The 21,932-nt window shown below is 26.7% G+C and overlaps 1 protein-coding gene across 1 annotated transcript in view; it reads right to left on the minus strand.

The window, feature by feature from the left end:
- The window catches only part of LOC145291529 (transmembrane protein 135-like), an 87,266-nt gene that overhangs the window by 36,437 nt on the left and 28,897 nt on the right, over positions 1 to 21,932 (minus strand). The window contains exons 2-6 of the mRNA XM_080137519.1: positions 14,732 to 14,859; positions 12,114 to 12,206; positions 8,095 to 8,128; positions 4,492 to 4,557; positions 1,049 to 1,095 (exon numbers count right to left, since the gene is read on the minus strand). Coding sequence (XP_079993645.1) covers positions 1,049 to 1,095; positions 4,492 to 4,557; positions 8,095 to 8,128; positions 12,114 to 12,206; positions 14,732 to 14,859 — 368 coding nt within the window. The remainder of the gene's footprint in view (positions 1 to 1,048; positions 1,096 to 4,491; positions 4,558 to 8,094; positions 8,129 to 12,113; positions 12,207 to 14,731; positions 14,860 to 21,932) is intronic.

The raw sequence follows: 21,932 nt of genomic DNA on the forward strand, positions 1-21,932 counted from the left end.
AAAAATCATCAATGAAAATGTATGCAAACGACTTTTAATAAATTGGAAGAAGAAGAAATATGTTTTAATCATGCACAAATATATATTCGTCAAAGAAAATATTTTTTAAATCACGTAAATTGATCACTTTTTCAAATTTATTTCTTTTACACACTTGTTTTATTGTTATTTGTTGTTAATTAATAAATCTCATCTATCATCAGCATGTATCAAGTGCTTGCACAAAACCGGAGATCCTAAACTGGACTCTTAAACTGGAACCAGGATGGTTTAAACACCAAAGCAAGCAAGCAAGACGATTTGATATATATATATGACTACTTCATTTAATCCCATAAATTAATAAACAAAGATATAATTTTACACGTCAATTTTCAGTATTTACTTCAGCAGTGCTCAATACATAGGTAGAGTTAAGTAGTAAGTTATGAAAATATATATATATTTTCATAACTTACTATATCATTTGAGAAAAGCAGTAACATTTTAAAATGTCTTGCATAGTTCGTAATGGACGGACTTTTTTAACAGTATCCACGAACTTGCTGATTTTAATACTCACATTTTTAATCGATCTACATTTTTGACTGACTTTTCATCGACTCTATATATTTTATAGATTTATTTATCATCGCCTAACGCCATTTACTGAATATTTTAGTTTTCACTTTTAATTCTCATTTTCGCTCCTTCGCACTTTTAATTCAACACCTGAAGATGATTCGTGGACGAATCGAAAGCGCTCGTGACAGCAACAATTATGGAACTTTTATTAATATTTTTGATTTTGATAGAAAAAAGATTATACGGAAAATCGAAAAATTAAAAAAAGAATCATAAAGCAAAGTGTCTCTGTGACATTTAATAATATTTGCTTGAATATATATATATATATATATATATATATATATATATATATATTTTACTTTTGGAAATAGATAAATGAATGTTCTATATATTAAGCAGACTTATAAATGTAGTCCTTTATATGAATAAAATAAGGTAAGATTACAATTTGCTATTCACTTAAAAATAATAAACAACTTACCTGTACAAATAAAGAAACACAGCACTAACAATACTGAACATGAGAACCTAAAAACAGAAGAATTCAGATAAAGATCCAAGTGCAAACAATACATAATTCTTAATTTACAGTGAATCAGATTACATATCTTAATATGAACTACTTTTATAGACATGTTGCATGGGCACTAGTCATTGTCAACATCATATTTGCTTTAACATCTAGATTTTGGAATTTCTTCCCTGTATCTTGCTTGCTTCTCTGACTGTACTAACATGCAGAAATTTAAGTGTAATATGAACAGACATCTTACTGCTCAACACCCTACTTAGAGTATCGCTGACATGTGTAAAATAGCTCTTAAAAATTGACTTCCAAATTAAAATAGTTCCTTCTGACCTTTTTCACAAGCTTACAACATTCAAATTGGACAACTTTTTTTTATTACTCATATTCACCCCAAACAAGGTAAATTAACGAAAACATAAGAGGATACTGTGAATTATAAACCATGCCTACAGGGATACTATAAGTAGAGTGTTGAGCAGCAAGATGTCTGTTCATATTACACTTAAATTTCTGCATGTTAGTACAGTCAGAGAAGCCAGCAAGATACAGAGAAGAAATTCCAAAATCTAGCATCGGGGGGAGGGGGGGCACCTCTACAAAAGGGGACTCCCAAACAGGTGGTCATGACTCCTCTGAAGGTCGCGACACATTGGCAGGGAAGCATATAGCCTTGTTAAAAGTAACTTAGGATAACGTTCTTCAAGCTCTTACATTTTCTTTTGTTTAGGTGCAAAAGAAAACTTGTTCAACGACTTTGGGTGATATGCAACATCAGGGTTGGATAGCTTTTCACACCTATATGATAATTTTATTTGAAAATTATGTTCTTTTTTTAAATTCAGGTTGGACTAATGTACTTTAATTTGGTAATAAATAATTACAGAATTTTAAAATATTTAAAAAAATATGTCTCCCTGTCCTTCACAGAAAATAAAAATAAAATTAAACTGCTGATATTAAACTCTAAGTAGGAGCTTGCATGGATTTCAAACTTACCAAAAGGTTGGGAACCCCTGCTCTATAGAAAAGGTGTAGGATTTTTCTACTTTGAAAGGAATTTAATAATTAAGTGAGACAATTTTCAATGAGGAATAAAACAAAGATTGTTGGACATTTATGAGTGAAACTTGGTGGACAAGTTAGCATAGATCAAAGTTTATTTATACCAAATATAGTTGAATTGCAAAAGGGATTGTTAATTTTATCAACAATTCCATGGGTAGTATTTTTGGAGAGTCACTTTGTATTAACGTATCACTCAATAAGTTTTAGGCCTGACATTTAAATAGATTCATTGATAAAAATCCATATGGTTTGTTTAAAGCACTAACCTTCAAATGGCATATGTAAAAATTTGAGCCTAATCGATTAGTTATTTAAGTGAAGCTACTGTTGCAAATTTTCAAAACAATAGAAAAATTTGAATTTTTACTCCACTAGAAACAATAGTTAAGAGATTGTATGCTGACTTTAAATGCAGTCGTACAGACACAAATGATGCTGAATGTTCAAGTCAGCAAATCTGGCAGTTATCACAGAAAACATCAAAAAAGTCCATAAATTTGTTTTGGCTGATAAAAAATTGAAGTTGCATAAGATAGCATAAGAGTTGAAGATGTCAGAAGACATTATCTTTATTTTGTACAAACATTTGTCTATAAGAAAGTCGTGTTCAAAACGTGTCCTGAATTTGCTTACAGGAGATCAAAAGCAACAATGTGTTGATGATTCAATGTCGTTTGCATCAAAATGTAATAATAGATTAAACATGGATTTGCAACTTCATTCTAGAATCAAATCAGCTGTATGGACAACAGCAGGCGAAAGCTGTCCAAAGTGACAAAAGGACACAAACATCAGCAGGTAAGGTTTTGGTCTTTATATTTTGGAATGGACAAACTATTTTGTTCATTCGTTATCTTTAGAATAATGATCAATAGTGAATCTTATTAATCATCAATGCAATTGAAGGAAGAAATCGTCCCAAAAGAAGAAAAAATGCTCTTTCATGAAGACAATGCGTCATGTCACAAATTGATTGCAACAATAGCAAACCTACATAAATTTCACTTCAAATTACTTGCACACCCACCTTATTCTCCAGATAATCCCCCCACCCCTGTCAATTACTGTTTGTTTACAGACTTCAAAAGAATGCTCTAGGGAAAAACTGGGTTTCTATGATATTGGAAACGAAGGTGTATTTTGATGCCAAAGACAAATCATTCAACAAAAAATGGCATTGAATTATTAAAGAAACATTGGAATCAGTTGATCACACTAGAAGGAGACTTTGTTGATGAATAAAGTTTAATTTTGCCTTAAAGTTGTATTATTAGCTTTGAACTTAATGCAAGATGTGTTACAGATTTAAAAAGGAAAAGACAAAGCTTGTATCATAAGCACTCATAATTTTTATCATTTATATTTTACTAGTGGGGGGTACCCGACGTTACCCGGGTGTTTGGAGGTGCGTGTGTTTTTGGGTAAATGAAAACATAAATCGTTGGCCGGGTGTTTGTTTTAAAAAAAAAAAAAATGAAGCCTTGACGTGCAGTTGGAAAATAATAAAGTGTGAAAAAAAAAAACGTGTGGCGTTTAATGGCAGGTGCCCGTTTTTGACAACTTATTTACCGCGAGTCTGTTCACTTCTTTTTTATATGAAAAAGCTTAATGCACATGCGGTGATCGAAAAATGTTGAATATTTATCTTTTGAAAGTCAGGTAAATTAAATAGACAGGCGACCCCGGTTGTTAACTCGTAGATATTATCATTTAGGTGTGATATAAAAAGTTTTAAGAAGTGAGTTGACCGATTGCTTCTCGGAAAAAAGCCTTTCTTGGACATACGCAAAAAGCGAACATACATACATACATTTTTGCTTTTATATTTATAGATGATTTATATTTGATAATTTATATTTTATATATTATATTTGATGATTTATATTTGATAATTTATATTTTCTGATTTAAATTCATTATAACAAAATCATTTATATTTTATAATTTTTAATTTACATTTATTCTCGCAAAATCATTTATATTTCATCATTCATATGAGGATATGTTCTCTCTGTCCAAATCATTGTTAAACGAAAATTAAAAAGGAAGTTTAGTAAACCAATTCAACACAGATTAAAAAAATAAACATACATTTATTCGTTTATAAATCAAAGTATTTTTAATCTTGTCATCATCAGGATAGACACAGTTTGTTTTTTAATTTTAATTTTCTTACTAAACTTATATTTTGAATTTTATCATTTATATTTATTCTGGCAAAATCTCAAAATTAAGCCTAACACAGTTAATTGAATAAACAAATATGTTTAATAAAGTATTAAAAATAAAGCAATCAGATAAAATGCTAAAACAATGAATCGGGTACATACTTCACCATACTTCAAAGGACGAAGGTAATTTCTCGACAAGGCCATTCGGTAAAAGGTCTCTATTGCCTGAAGAAAAGGAAGTTGTTTTTTAAATATGAATATCACTTACTTTCATATATAAATCTATATTTCAAAACAAGGTGTTAGATATCTTGAAAAAGTTTATGAATGCATTATTGTATAATACCTACATTGATATGAATTGATATGAATTGTATAATACCTACATTGATATGAATTGTATAATACCTACATTGATATGAATTGTATAATACCTACATTGATATGAATTGTATAATACCTACATTGATATGAATTGATATGAATTGTATAATATATGAATTGATATGAATTGTATAATACCTACATTGATATGAATTGTATAATACCTACATTGATATGAATTGATATGAATTGTATAATACCTACATTGATATGAATTGTATAATACCTACATTGATATGAATTGATATGAATTGTATAATACCTACATTGATATGAATTGTATAATATATGAATTGATATGAATTGTATAATACCTACATTGATATGAATTGTATAATGCCTACATTGATATGAATTGATATGAATTGTATAATACCTACATTGATATGAATTGAGTCATTCATGCTTTATTTATCAAAAGATTTTCAACTAAGTAACAAGATATTTTCCAATCTATCACCCATATAAAACATCTATATTGACATGCGTAATTAAAGTTTAATATTTTTTGGATTTTTTTCAACAATTAACAGCTAGGAATAAGATGTTTCAAAGAAGCAGCATGTTGAGCAACAATGGCCTCTTAGATTGACCTGGTACAGAATTGAAGACATTGAGAATTGTGGTGACTCATGAAGAAAGTAATAAACTCCCAACCAAATGTTAAGACTAATGGTAAATATATCATCATCATCATCATGACGGGCTCCTTGCTCGGACCAATGTGACTCTTCCTCTCCAGAGTTTCCTGTCTTCCATCAGTTGCCTCAGATCTTCAGATTCACAGTTGGCGTCGTGTGCTATTTGCTGGATGTACGTGGATTTAGGTTGTCCTCTGCTTGCGCGTCCGTGTCGTGAAGTCCATAGCAATACATCACTCACCAATTCATGCTTGCTCAGACAATGACTGGCAAATCGTAGGCGTCTCTCTCTGATGGTATTAGATATGGCAGGTAGATTGCCATAAAGTTGCTGCTTCGTGGGATGATTTTGCCAAGATATATTTAATATTGTTCTTAGCATACGGGTGTATGTGCCATCTAGTTTTCTTTCCAATCTTTTGGAGAGTGTCCAGATTGTAGCACCGTAAACAAGGACAGACTCTACCACTGCCCTGAAGAACTATCTTTTCAGTTTGTCAGCCAGTCCCGAAGTCCATACTGAATGTAGCCCATCCAATGTGGTCCATGCTTTTGAGATGCGAATTTCGATATCTCTCTCTGTGGAAACTATGTTGCTGCCCAGATACGTAAACTCAGCGACTTCTTTCAGTGTTGATCCAACCAAAGCCCATTGATCTACTATTTCAATCACTTTAACTGAAGGATCTTTTTAAAATTCTAACCGTTCTTTTGGGTACAATTGTTTGTATTTCTTTTGCACTTGGTTCACTAAGTATATTCACTAGGTAGTTTTTGAAATTCTTTTTCATGAGTCCAGTTGCTCCTATAATTATTGGGATGATGGAGATCTTAAGATTCCAGTTTCTTTTCATATGGTACATAAGACTTTGGTATTTTGTTATCTTCTTCCTCTCAGCTCTGTTATGACTGGCATCATTAGGAACACTTACTTCAACTAGGGTTGCTACTTTCTGCCTCTGGCCCAATACTACTATGTCAGGCTTAACAGCTCCGTTTTCTAAGTACATAGCTGTATGAATTTCATAGTCATAATGGATGGTGTATGACTTATTTCCAACTGTTCTTTCTGGTAAACATGTTCCCAACACTTGCTGCTATACTGGATATTCAGCTTTTTACAGACTTTCCATTCTATCAGATTGTATAATAGCCGCCATCCCAGCAGAACTTAACAACTGGATGTCAGGTGGCTCACACTCTACTTCTGTGTGACAGAAATTGTACTTGTTCTTATTACTGAGACCGCTCATCTTTTTTTCTTTCATTATAAATATTTATATGAATTGATAATCAAAGATATATATATTCCAAAGTATTATTGCATATATATATTCCAAAGGAATATTGCATATATATATTTCTTCTTATATATATAGAAGGGAAATTTAAATTTTGTAAATTAGAATTTACAACATTTATTATTCGACACAAGAGATACAAGTTGAAAATGAAAATCTCCTTATTCCATGGAGTTTCAAAGAATGGTTGTTATCCTCAGAGGAAAAATAATTAGTAAAATGATATTTATAGGTTGGGTATAATTTTGCTGGTTAGCACATAGATTGAAAACTTGAAAATGTGAGAGAAGTCATTTTTTTTTAAATAATCTAAAAATATATAGATCAAAAGGATAATCCATGTATGCAGAAGATATTTACACACTCCATTGTGTCGCATTGTATAATAGCCGTCCCCCAACAGGACTTTACAACTGGATGTCAGGTAGCTCACACTTTCTACTTCCGTGTGGCAGAACCTGCACTTGCTGTCATTGCTGAGACCACTCATCTTAAAAGCCATGGCCATCAAGCCTTGATGTTGGGCAGCCATTATCACGCTGCTTCTGAGCATAGTGAAGCAATCTTTTTTCAGCCAGTTTATAGAGTTTTTTTTTTTTAATTTATATATTCCTGTGATAGTTCATCCAGGAAATACTTGCCATGTTGTTGGTTGGCCCATTCTTTCAGTTTTCTGTAATGGAAAGTCTTTGTGCATTTTTGCCAACTCTCCTGGGATATTTCTGTTGCAGGCTTGTTTTCTGTTTCTGTTTCATTTGTAATACAGTCTTATGCAAATTATTTGGTCAGTTTTGTGATTGAGGTAGTTCTACTGACTCTTATTTCTTGGTATTCATGTACCATCTTAAGGTTTGGATTCAGAGAGATTATCAAATATTGCCTGGTGCTTATAATAGTGGCATGGCATTGGTGTTAATTTCTGAAAGCCGCATACCACCTGCTCCTCTAGGCAAACACAGCCTCGGTAAATTCTGGTTTTAATACATTACGCTGTACAATGTCATCATTTTTTGTTTTGGTGTCTAATCTGTTAATGTCCTTTTGTGGCCAATCAATAACATCAAAGCTGGTTAATAGCAATTACTTTGTTTTGCAAATTTTTTGTACACAGTATGCATAGTCTTTACTTATTTTTTCTCTCATTCTGCCAAGTTGAATTGAGTTGTTTTCTTCATTGCCAAGGTATTTGTACTGTTCCTGTTCTTCTAAGTCTTTAATATCAGTACACCTATGAAGATGTCTATTTTCCATTTGGATCTTTTTCCCAGTTTTGAGTGAGCACTTGCCACATTTTTCTAAGCCAAATTTCATTCCAATATCATTTTTTATTTTTTATAAGTTGACTCATTCTAATACCGAGATGTTCACAAAATAAGATTTTATTGTATTTCATGAATATTATTGATTTTGGTTTGCAAGAACTTGTTAGTACTTACCAAATTTGCAACATACAAAGCAAGGAGTCCTCGTCTGAAAATAAAATATATATATATTAGTGCTGAGATGATTCCAATATTGTTCCTGATTCTGATACCAATTCTGTTCTAAATTCACAATTCTGATACAGTTACCAATTCCAATTCTTTATAAATCTCTAAATATTAATATAGAGTTGCTATTTTTCCCAATTACCGTAAAACAAACATGTTAAATGTACAGCTATTTTCTAAAACGCAAAAATACATTTGTGGGGTATGATCTATAGATTTTTAGTTTTACTGGTAGTTTAAAATCAATAAATATTTAATTGTTTTATCATTAGTACCAGCAGTGAAAGTTTTTGCTTTAAACAAAATCAAATAAGTAAAGGAATCGTTTTTGGCATTAGAAAATAGACACAAATTATTCCGATACCCCAAAAAGTTCCAGTTTTTCTGGTTCCTGATTCTGATTAATCGTCCCAACACTAATATTTATATACACTTAAGAATCAAATAAATGTTCAAAAAACTTATATAATGGCTTGGATAACACAGTGATTAGCATAATTAGGCTTTATTTCCTATAAGTTATCAATATACAATAATCCAACACTTTATTAGCATGTCTGCTAAGTGAGCCACATACTTTAAATATCAGGAATTTAAAAAATAAATAAATAATTGTATCAATTTAATCATGAATCGGGAGTTTAAATTTTTTTATTAAAAAATAAATAAATTATTAAAAAAATAATAAATGATTAAAAAATGATAAATAAATAAGTGTATCAATTTAATCATGAATCGGGAGTTTAACTTTTTTTAAAAAAAAAAAAGTTAAACTCCCGATTCATGATTAAATTGATACACTTTATACAAAAAAATTAATGAGTAAAAAATAATAAATGAATAAAAATAATAATAAATGATTAAAAATAATAAATAAATAATTGTATCAGTTTAATCATGAATCGGGAGTTTAATTTTTTTATTAAAAAAAAATAAATGAGTAAAAAATAATAAATGATTAAAAAAATAAATGATTAAGAAATAATAAATAAATAAATAAGTGTACCAATTTAATCATGAATCGGGAGTTTAATAATTTTTTTTAATAAAAAAATAATAAATGACTAAAAACATAATAAATGACCAAAAAAGATAATAAATGATTAAAAAAATGTATCAATTTAATCATGAATCGAGTTTTTTTAAATGATTAAAAAATAATAAATATTTAAAAAAATATATTTTATCAAAAAATAATGATTAAAAATATTAAAAATAATTTTAAAAAATGATTAAAAAATAATAAATGATAAAAATAATAGTAAATGATTTATTTAAAAAAATAAATGAGTAAAAAATTATAAATAAATAATTGTATCAATTTAATTAAAAATCAGGAGTTTAATTTTTTTATTAAAAAAATAATAAATGATTAAACAATACTAAATAATGAAAAAAATAAATAAATAAAAAATAATAAATGATTTAAAAAATAATGAATGAATAAGAACAATTATAAATGATTTTATTCATTTATAATTTTTTTATTCATTCATTATTTTTTAAATTATAAATCATGAAAATAATTATAAATGATTAAAAACTAATAAATGATATAAAATAATGAATAAAAAAATAATAAATGAATAAAGAATAATAAATGAGTAAAGAATAATAAATGATTAAAAAATAATAAATGATTAAAAAATAATAAATGATTAAAAAATAATAAATGATTAAAAAAATAATAAATGATTAAAAAAATAATAAATGATTAAAAAAATAATAAATGATTAAAAAATAATAAATGATTAAAAAATAATAAATGATTAAAAAATAATAAATGATTAAAAAATAATAAATGATTAAAAAAATAATAAATGATTAAAAAAATAATAAATGATTAAAAAATAATAAATGATTAAAAAATAATAAATGATTAAAAAATAATAAATGATTAAAAAAATAATAAATGATTAAAAAATAATAAATGATTGAAAAATAATAAATGATTAAAAAATAATAAATGAATAAAAATAATAAATGATTAAAAAAATAATAAATGATTAAAAAAATAATAAATGATTAAAAAATAATAAATGATTAAAAAATAATAAATGATTAAAAAATAATAAATGATTAAAAATAATAAATGATTAAAAAAATAATAAATGATTAAAAAATAATAAATGAATAAAAAATAATAAATGATTAAAAAAATAATAAATTATTAAAAAATAATAAATGATTAAAAAATAATAAATGAATAAAAATAATAAATGATTAAAAAATAATAAATGATTAAAAAATAATAAATGAATAAAAAATAATAAATGATTAAAAAAAATAATAAATGATTAAAAAATAATAAATGAATAAAAATAATAAATGATTAAAAAAATAATAAATGATTAAAAAATAATAAATGATTAAAAAATAATAAATGAATAAAAATAATAAATGATTAAAAAATAATAAATGAATAAAAATAATAAATGAATAAAAATTATTAAATGAATAAAAAAAATAATAAATGGTAAAAACATAATAAATGAATAAAAAATAATAAATGATTAAAAAATAATAAATGATTAAAAAATAATAAATGATTAAAAAATAATAAATGATTAAAAAATAATAAATGAATAAAAATAATAAATGAATAAAAAATAATAAATGATTAAAAAATAATAAATGATTAAAAAATAATAAATGAATAAAAATAATAAATGAATAAAAATTATTAAATGAATAAAAAAAATAATAAATGGTAAAAACATAATAAATGAATAAAAAATAATAAATGAATAAAAAATAATAAATGAATAAAAATAATAAATGAATAAAAATTATTAAATGAATATAAAAAATAATAAATGGTAAAAACATAATAAATGAATAAAACATAATAAATGAATAAAAACATAATAAATGAATAAAAAATAATAAATGATAAAAAAATAATAAACGAATAAAAATAATAAATGAACAAAAATAATAAATGTATAAAAAATAATAAATGATTAAAAAATAATAAATGATTAAAAAATAATAAATGATTAAAAAATAATAAATGATTAAAAAATAATAAATGATTAAAAATAATAAATGATTAAAAAATAATAAATGAATAAAAAATAATAAATGATTAAAAAATAATAAATGATTAAAAAATAATAAATGATTAAAAATAATAAATGATTAAAAAATAATAAATGATTAAAAAATAATAAATGATTAAAAAATAATAAATGATTAAAAAATAATAAATGATTAAAAAATAATAAATGATTTAAAATAATAAATGATTAAAAAATAATAAATGAATAAAAAATAATAAATGATAAAAAAATAATAAATGAATAAAAATAATAAATGAATAAAAATAATAAATGAATAAAAATAATAAATGAATAAAAATAATAAATGAATAAAAATAATAAATGAATAAAAATAATAAATGATTAAAAAATAATAAATGATTTAAAAATAATAAATGATTTAAAAATAATAAATCTGCCAATAAATCCAACTCCATGGATCAAATAAAAGGATTCAAATTGACATTCTATAGAGATTTCTAATTTCACCACAAAAATTCCTAAGTTTAACAAATTACACATAAAGCTTACATCAGGCGAAACATTGTGAACAATATAGATGCAAACAATAATCAGAAGAATTCAAATGTAAACTCCTAGTTAGTTCTTCATGTGGAGAAACTCCGGTTCCTTAAAAGAAACACTATGAATTAGGACAAAAATTAAAATTTCTTTAGTCTAGAAGGACTGACTAATTGAGGATCAAAATAATGAAGTGCAGTATCGGAAGAGATACTACACTTCTTCTACTATAAGATACTTCTTCTACTAAGAGATACTACTACATCTTAGCTAAAAGACATTATATGTTTCTAAAACTTATATTTTTAAAATCTGTCTTCAAATATATTACACACCATCCTGTAGATATTATATTGCAGACAAAATTTTGACCAAATTTGAAAGGAAAAGGGGAAAAGATACCTTGATTTTCTCTCAAGATTAATGCTTACGAAGGCGGCTGATGCGGCAGGCAGATAAGCGGTGCTAAGTAAGTAAAACTTTCGGCACACATACCTAAAAAGAAAAGCAAACTTTTTCAAATGAAGTCATTAACAAAAAATCGCAATCTTTTTTTGCAATTAAACCAAATATGGGGTAAATATGAACCTTGGGTGCATAAAAACCTTTTCTTTTTTTTTTTTTAGTTTTTATATAAAACACATTATTAGACACAAAAACTTAAATAAAACGCTTGATTTTTATTATTTTTTTACAATTTTTTATTAGACTCAATGGACAACAGTAAAACGTTTCATGCAATGGCGGCCATATTTTTTCTTTTCTAATTAATTCAAATAGAATGGAATCATTAATAAAAACTAGCAATCTTTTTTCTGCAATTCATCCAAATTTGGTACAGATAAATTTCACTTGATGTATGACTTGTTCACCAAGTTTCAATTATTAATTCCCAACAGCCTTTTTTTATCTGTTTTATTGCTGTTTAATCATATTCAGGGACAGTTTGATGATCATCTCATCAGTAGGTGTAATCCTAAATGAGTTCCATACTAACAGGAGCTCCGGTTTTTTATTTTATCTGTGTGGTTATCTCCAAGATAATGTCTATCGAAACAATTGCCAGATTATTCCAGAACTGAAGAGGGAATCAAGAGAAATTTGCATCAGAGTTATTGATAATTTTGCACATTTTATCCAGGTGTGCTTATTATTGAATGACAATAAAACAAAGACTGTTGGATATTCATGAATGGAACTTGGTGGACAAGTCAAGCATAGAGTGAAGTTTATTTGTACCAAAGATAATTGGATTGCATAAAGTATTATGAATTTATTAATGATTCCATGGGTGGAATTTTTGGAGAGGGGGTGTTACCTTATACAAAGTTCAACATAATTGCCTGCAAAAGGGAGCTAACAATAAAAGTAAAAAAAAAAAATTCAATTAAAGAAAAAATTAAAAATTTTTAAATTCTTTTTCACTACCAAACAGGGCATATTGCCACTTGAACGTAAGTGGATACTATTTGGAATCAAGTCCAACAGGAGACTGTATGGAGTTGAGCAGCAAGATGTCTATTCACATTACATTTAATTACTTGTGATGGACGAATCATGTTATGATCTCTGATGGCTTCCCAAGATTTTTACGTTACTGGCATAAATGCGCTTGTTTTTTGCGTTGGCAAAAGTGTGTTTATTCTGATGGTGCTTATTTTGATCAATAAATTTTTGTTCGTCTGAATTTAAAAGTTAAAAACCGCAAAAACTTTCTTGTCAACCTGATAACATAAAGCGAACAGATTAGGAATTTTAGTTGATAAATAATAAAATATGTGACAGACATCATGGTCATGTAGTGATAAATGTATTGATGACGTAATTTGGAAAGGAAAATAGTTTTTTTATACACATAGAGTTTAGTCAGTTAGTAGAGAGTTTTAGATAAACAATCAAGCGAATAAGTGAGCAACCGGTCGTAATGGCTCTGAGCACTGAGAAAGCTGTCGGGGCAATATTGATAGAATGTAGAACTCAGAACATACGTGCAAATTTCCAAACATTCTGGGAATAAAAGTTTCTTTGGGATGAATCTTCATTGTAGCTTTTGTGGATCTATCAAACAAGACCTAAAGATGGACAAGGTATGTTTCTCTATTGGCCAGATGTAAAACACAATCTGTTCTGACATAATTTTATCAGGGAAGTCATTTATGAATACCAAGAATAATAATGTATTGTCCATGTTTGTTATAGGTCCTGTTAAACACATGTTATACATGCTTTAACTAGACAGTCACAAACACTAAAGACTCTTGCATACAAGAACACTTATATACAACCATAACAAATAGTAGATAAATGCAACAAACATCGCTAGATGAACATAGACAATGTTGAGAAAGCTGTCGGGGCAATGTCGATAGAATGTAGAACTTAGAACAGCATGCAATTTTCCAAAGAGGGAAACATTATGAGAATAAGTTGCTTGAAAAAAAGAAAAACAAGACTTCTCGTTGTTTCTTTGGGATCAATCTTTATTGCACTTTTTGCAGATCTATCAAACAAGACTCAAAGATGGACAAGGTATGTTTCCCTTATTACTGTGTTCGGTTCTTTTGTATTGTTTGTGTTTGTTAGACGTCTTGTTTAACACGTGTTATACATGTATTAATTAGACAATCACAAATACTAAAGACTCTTGCATACATGAACACTTATATACGTCCAAAACTGTTAGATAAACACACTAGATGATCACAAACACATGACTATATATATACTCACTATATATATAGCCAGCATACAACACGTTAACACAGTAAATAGACTTATAGACATATATACAAATACTAAAGACTCTCGCATACATGAACACTTATATACGTCCAAAACGAACGGTAGATAAACACAACGCACATCACTAGACGATCACAAATACACTAATATATATACACTCACTATATATATATAGCCAGCATACAACACGTTTAACGCAGTAAATAGATTCATAGACATATATACATTCGTTAAATAGATCTTATTTATATACATGACTATAAAACACAGGTACTTACCGCCAGAAACAGAAAAAAGCCACAAAAGAAAAGGCATTGGTTGTGAGAAAGATTGTTGATTGAATGATTTCAGGAATTAATTTCTTCAAATAATACTTTTTACCACGTTTTCTAAGGATTGCCGCAAGCTGAAAGAAAACAGGAAAAAATTAAGGATTATAAGATTATTGAAATACATCTATTGAAATATATGAATGTTTTTTTTGTTTTTTTCATATCACGGAGATGTGAGTAGTGAACAGCAAAAAGTCTTATAGCAACTTGATAAACTTCCCAACTTGATAGAAGGAAGACATGGTCCCTTTGTGTATGTCTGTGTGTGTTTAGACAGATTGAGAAGTACAAAGCAACCCTTTTTCTAAATAACTCCAATACATTTCAACTAAGGAAGACAAAATTAAGAAAAACCATAAAGTTCACATGAAAGGGGGAAAGAGACAGGAAGTCATTATTTGATTAAAAAAAAGTCATCCACTTTTCCTAACTCCATCATGAATTGTTCGAAGTCGTCAGAACAAAATTAATAATTCAGAATTTTCCTGGGGATAAAAAGAAGGCAATGTTCAATTAAAAAGAGAAGAAAAATACAAGAAAAGAAATATAAATTAAGAGGAGAAAAAAGGAAAAAGAGAAATAAAATACCGCCAAATATCACAAAAAAAAGAGAAGAAGGTAAGGTCAAGGGTGCGAGTTCCATAATTTGAATAAAATAAAATATGCATCAAATATGCTTAAAAACCAAATCACAATATAAAGAAAATAAACAAATATTTTACTTGTTTGAAATTTATAACATAAATATATTTCGGAATTATATTCCATCCTCAGTATGTTGTTTTCTTTCTTTCTTTTTTCTTCTTCCTTGCCATGTTTAAAGTTGGAGAAAGAAAAACGTTTGTAAAGATCCATGCGTTTTGTATCTCAGCGGTTGTATTTTGTCTTTCTTTCTCCAACATTACAACATTACAACATTACAACATTCCAACATTACAACATTCCAACATTCCAACATTCCAACATTACAACATTCCAACATTCCAACATTACAACAGGAAGAAGAAAAGACTAAAACAACTGAGGATGAGTATAGCTCCAAAATATATTCATGTTATAAATTTCAAACAATATTTGTTGATTTTCCTAATATGTGGTTTGTCTTTTAAGCGCACTTGATGTGTATTTTATTTTAAGAAGGTAGGGCTCGAACAATTTCTCAGAAATTAGCTCTTTTTTATATAGACATGGCCAAAACGAAAGGAGGGAGTAAACATTTTTTGACAGAGTTTCTATTTAAAAATCTACCAAAAATCAAATAATTATCCAATCAATATGAATTATTATTAAGTGAAGAACGAAATATTATTAAGTGAAGAACGAATTATTATTAAGTGAAGAACAAAATATTATTAAGTGAAGAATGAAATATTATTAAGTGAAGAATGAAATATTATTAAGTGAAGAATGAAATATTATTAAGTGAAGAATGAAATATTATTAAGTGAAGAATGAAATATTATTAAGTGAAGAATGAAATATTATTAAGTGAAGAACGAAATATTATTAAGTGAAGAATGAACTTTATAAATGTGTATCTTTTACTCAGTTGTTTATAGTGATAGAGTCTGCGAATCACCAAAAACATATTTTTACTCTTTGTTCAAAATAAACTTAGACATTTCAAATTACAATCAAGTAATCAGATTGTTTGGTTTTACTTTTTTCTGTAATCAATGTATATTTACGAAAATTAGAACCTTGGACGATGCTGGGTAGCTCTACTAGTTTTACACCCTTAACTTAAATATTCAGTTTTTTCTTTTAAATACAGAATGGGAGATAAAGAAATGTATATGTTTTGAAATGAATGCTAATGGATTAAATAGAAGGCCAAGGTTCACACAATGTTTGTAAATCTTATCTAAACGGACATTGTTTTCGGATTCTGATAATCAATACAAGTTGGCCTCCACATGTTAACCAATAAAAAATACATTTTTTAAAGCTTCTTTTGTATAGGAAAATTTCATAAAGTTTTTTTTTTAATTTTTTTTATTACATTTTCACCCCAAACAAGGCACATTGCCACTTTGGTGTAGGGGGCTACTATCAGGGGCAGCAACTACTGGGGCACTATGTTGGGATTTGGGCAGCAAGATGTCGGTTCATGTTACACTTGAACTTCTGCATGTCAGTACAGTTGGGGAAGCAGGGACCTGGAATGGAATTTCAAAGTCTAGCGGTTCTGGGGAAGAAACTACTGGAGTAGAAAGATCTTTTACATCTAGGGATCTCTACTGTGTGGGGGTGGGATTTAGCTGCCTGTCGGGTTTGTCAAGGGTGTCTACGTCGTGGGGGCACAAGTGTCTGCAGTTCGTCAGAGCATTCACAATTGAACTACTTGTAGAACAGGCAGAGGGATGCAACGTTTCATTGATGGGACAGAGACTGAAGCTTAGATGCCAGTTCAGGGCCTATCAGATTGGCGACTGTTTTTTGAACCTTGTCAAGGAGTGAGAGACTAGTAGCAGATGCACCAGCCCAAATATGACAACAATACTCCATACATGGGCGAATGGTGGCCTTATACTTTCAGGTGTCAGTAGTTTTCTAGCACTGTAGAGAGAGAGCCTACCTTTTTCGCAGCGGCCCTGGCAATGTTTTCAATATAATTGTTCCAACTCATGTTTCCTGTGAACGTTACGCCAAGCAGTTTGAAAGATGTACTCTCAGACAGGGAGTCACTGGCCATTGCTATTGGTGGCAGAGAAGGTTTCTTGTAGTTATTGAAGGAAACCAGTTTAGTCTTGGTGGCATTGAATGTGACCATCCATTTATGTCCCCATTGCACTACAGATTGGAGGTCATCCTCTAGTGTTTTTGCCATTTCTTTAGATATGTGTTCATTTGTTTTCCTGTCATGCCTGTTATAGAATGTAGTGTCATCAGCATATATACCCATCTCAGAGGCAGTCGGGGAGGTCATTAATAAATATTAGGAACAATAGAGGTCCAAGAATAGACCCCTGAGGCACTCCCGCATTTATATCACACTGTTTAAATGTACGACCATCGAGGACAACCTGGATTTTCTCTTATCTAAGGGTTTAATTATGTTAAGTATTCTACCAGTGATACCGTATGATTTAATGTTCCTGAGGAGACCCTTGTGCCATACCCTGTCAAAAGCCTTAGATATATCTAGAGCTACCACTCTGCCCTCCCCCCGCTTTGTCCAGTGAATGGTATATACATTCAGAGATTACAGTGAGGATGTCTGCTGTGGAACGGGCTTGTCTAAATCCATATTGTTTGTCAGTCAGAAGTTTAGCATCTGTAAGGTGCCGGACTAGAGCATGGTTAATTATGGTCTCAAATATTTTAGCGAAAAGTGGGAGGAGGCTAATGAGGCGATAATTTTATGGGTCAGTTCTTTCGCCAGAATTCTTGCATATTGGTATCACAGAAGCAGTTTTCCAACAGCCCGGAAAGTATGATTCATTAAGGCATTTGTTGTAGAGTTTGGAAAGAACTGGAGTTTCTTGTTTATAAACACACTCACACACACAGGCACCTGCGTTTATATGTATAGTGTTATGATTTGTTCAGAGCAAGTATGAATATTGGGATCAAGTAAAGGTTAGATACCCCGTAGCAGAAGACAAAGATTGGTGAACATTTCAAGTGACACCGGTTGTTCGACCTTGACATTGCCAGCGGTTGTTTGTAAACACGTCAAATAGCAGACATGGTCGAATGTTCGCAAGCAAGATTTTTTAAAAAATATATTTACAAAACTTTTAAAGATTTAAAAGAAAAAATATATATTTACAAAACATTTTCTTTAATATTAAATATTTACAAAACTTTTAAGGATTAAAAAAACAACTTTTTTCTATTTACACAAAACAACTTTTTAGTGTAAGTAACGAAACGAACGTAAATTTAACAAAATATATTTAAATAAATGGGTGTCTTTCTGAGTGTGTTTTTTTAAATATATTTACAGAACTTTAATAAAACTAATAATAATAATAATTATAATAAAAATTTAAAAAAAAATAAAAAGAATGAACTATATTAATTACAAAACATTAGAAACTGAAATTTTCGAACTCTAAACTTACTTGTACTGAATTTGTCTTTATGGAGAAGGAAACAAATAGCAAGTTTTTTTTGCTTTTTTTAAAATAAAAATGAAAATTATAAAAAGATTTGTATCTTGTAATACTACACTTCATCTTTATAAAAATGTTGATTGTTTTGCTTATACTTGTGATTTTATTATGCATAAAAACTGCCTCGGTCTAGAAGGATTTCTCCTTCACTGACCACCTACATACATCACACTTAAAATAAATATTGCATTGTATTAAAAACGCACAAAGAAAGATTAAAAAAAACAACAAACAAAAAAACACATTGTACATAAAAATTAATCTTGGTCGCAAAAATCCGAACAAGTCAGTTATTTTATATTTGTTTCTGCCATTAAAAAGTTTGGTTATAATAGTTTTATTTAAATTGTTTTTACATTATGTATTTTTTAATTGATATCATCCGAAATTCTCAGTTATAACGTTGGTTTATTTACTTATTTGGTATTATTTTACGACCTGCCCCGGCGTAGTATAAACACCCCCAACCACCTCATGTTAAGAACGGCTTTCAGAATAAACATCTCCCAACCTCCCCACATTAAGAACGGCTTTTGAAGTTGGGGGTGTTTATTCCAAAAAGCTGTTCTTAACATAGGGAGGTTGGAGTGTTTATAATATGCTGGGGCACATCATAAAAATTTACCATTTATTTATTTATATTATTATTATTATTAGTTTTATTAAAAAATTCTGTAAATATATAAAAAGGATGCACTGAGAAAGACACCCATTTATTTAAATATATTTTGTTTAAATATGTTTGTTTTATTACTTACATTAAAAAGTTTTGCGTAAATAGAAAAAAGTCTTTTTTTTTTAATCCTTAAAAGTTTTGTAAATATTTAATATTAAAGAAAATGTTTTGTAAATATATATTTTTTCTTTTAAATCTTTAAAAGTTTTGTAAATATATTTTTTAAAAATCAGGAACAAACTGCAAGACCGAGCGAAAACGTAAACAAACAACTTGTTTCACTATGGATATATCAAAATTCTTAGATGAGTTTGTTTTTGTTTATTTAAAAGTTATAGAAAGTTATTGTTTAAAATAATATTTTAGTGCATCAATAAAAGAAATGAAAATTTACAATTTAAAAATTTTGTTTATTTTCTATATCTTCTTTCAAACTTTCATATGTTCTTTGCTTTATCTTCTTTCGGTTGGATAAACTTCAGCATTGTTAAATTATCTTTTAAAAATTAAACTGGGTACATTTTAAACCAAAAACCATTTTTAGTTGCATATTTTAAAAAATGTGCCTCACTTTTTTTGTTTACTTATTTAATTCTCTTATATTCTGTTGGGCGTTTTTGATATATCTAACATTTAAAAAAAATTTTTTTATTAAACTATACATTTACATTACTTTAAAAAAAAAAATTAACAAATTTTTGATATATCTAACATTTTTTTAAATTATTTTTTTATTATTAAACTATACATTTACATTACTTTAAAAAAAATTAACAAATTTTTGATATATCTAACATTTTTTTAAATTTTTTTTATTAAACTATACATTTACATTACTTTAAAAAAAAATTAACAAATTTTTGATACATCTAACATTTTTTTTAATTATTTTTTTTTAACTATACATTTACATTACTTTAAAAAAAAAATTAACAAATTTTTGATATATCTAACATTTTAAAAAAAATTTTTTTTTTATTATTAAACTATACATTTACATTACTTTAAAAAAAAAATTAACAAATTTTTGATATATCTAACATTTTTTTTAATTATTTTTTTTTAACTATACATTTACATTACTTTAAAAAAAAAATTAACAAATGTTTGATATATCTAACATTTAAAAAAAATTTTTTTATTATTAAAACTATACATTTACATTACTTTAAAAAAAAAATTAACAAATTTTTGATATATCTAACATTTTTTTTATTTTTTTTATATTATTAAACTATACATTTACATTACTTTAAAAAAAATTAACAAATTTTTGATATATCTAACATTTTTTTAAATTTTTTTATATTATTAAACTATACATTTACATTACTTTAAAAAAAATTAACAAATTTTTGATATATCTAACATTTTTTTTAATTTTTTTTATTAAACTATACATTTACATTATTTTTAAAAAAATTAACAAATTTTTGATATATCTAACATTTTTTTAAATTTTTTTTATTAAACTATACATTTACATTACTTTTAAAAAAATTAACAAATTTTTGATATATCTAACATTTTTTTAAATTATTTTTATATTATTAAACTATACATTTACATTACTTTAAAAAAAAAATTAACAAATTTTTGATATATCTAACATTTAAAAAAATTTTTTTTTATTATTAAACTATACATTTACATTACTTTAAAAAAAAATTAACAAATTTTTGATATATCTAACATTTAAAAAAAATTTTTTTTTATTATTAAACTATACATTTACATTACTTTAAAAAAAAAATTAACAAATTTTTGATATATCTAACATTTAAAAAAATTTTTTTTATTATTAAACTATACATTTACATTACTTTAAAAAAAAATTAACAAATTTTTGATATATCTAACATTTAAAAAAAAAATTCTTTTATTATTAAACTATACATTTACATTACTTTAAAAAAAAAATTAACAAATTTTTGATATATCTAACATTTAAAAAAAATTTTTTTTTATTATTAAACTATACATTTACATTACTTTAAAAAAAAATTAACAAATTTTTGATATATCTAACATTTAAAAAAATTTTTTTTTTATTATTAAACTATACATTTACATTACTTTAAAAAAAAATAACAAATTTTTGATATATCTAACATATTTTTAAATTTTTTTTTATTATTAAACTATACATTTACATTACTTTAAAAAAAAAAATGAACAAATTTTTGATATATCTAACATTTTTTAAATTTTTTTTTATTATTAAACTATACATTTACATTACTTTAAAAAAAAATTAACAAATTTTTGATATATCTAACATTTTAAAAAATTTTTTTTATTAAACTATACATTTACATTACTTTTAAAAAAAATTAACAAATTTTTGATT

Source organism: Euprymna scolopes, chromosome 12, assembly GCF_053919585.1.
Source record: "Euprymna scolopes isolate OS-2025 chromosome 12, ASM5391958v1, whole genome shotgun sequence".
NCBI lineage: Eukaryota > Metazoa > Mollusca > Cephalopoda > Sepiida > Sepiolidae > Euprymna > Euprymna scolopes.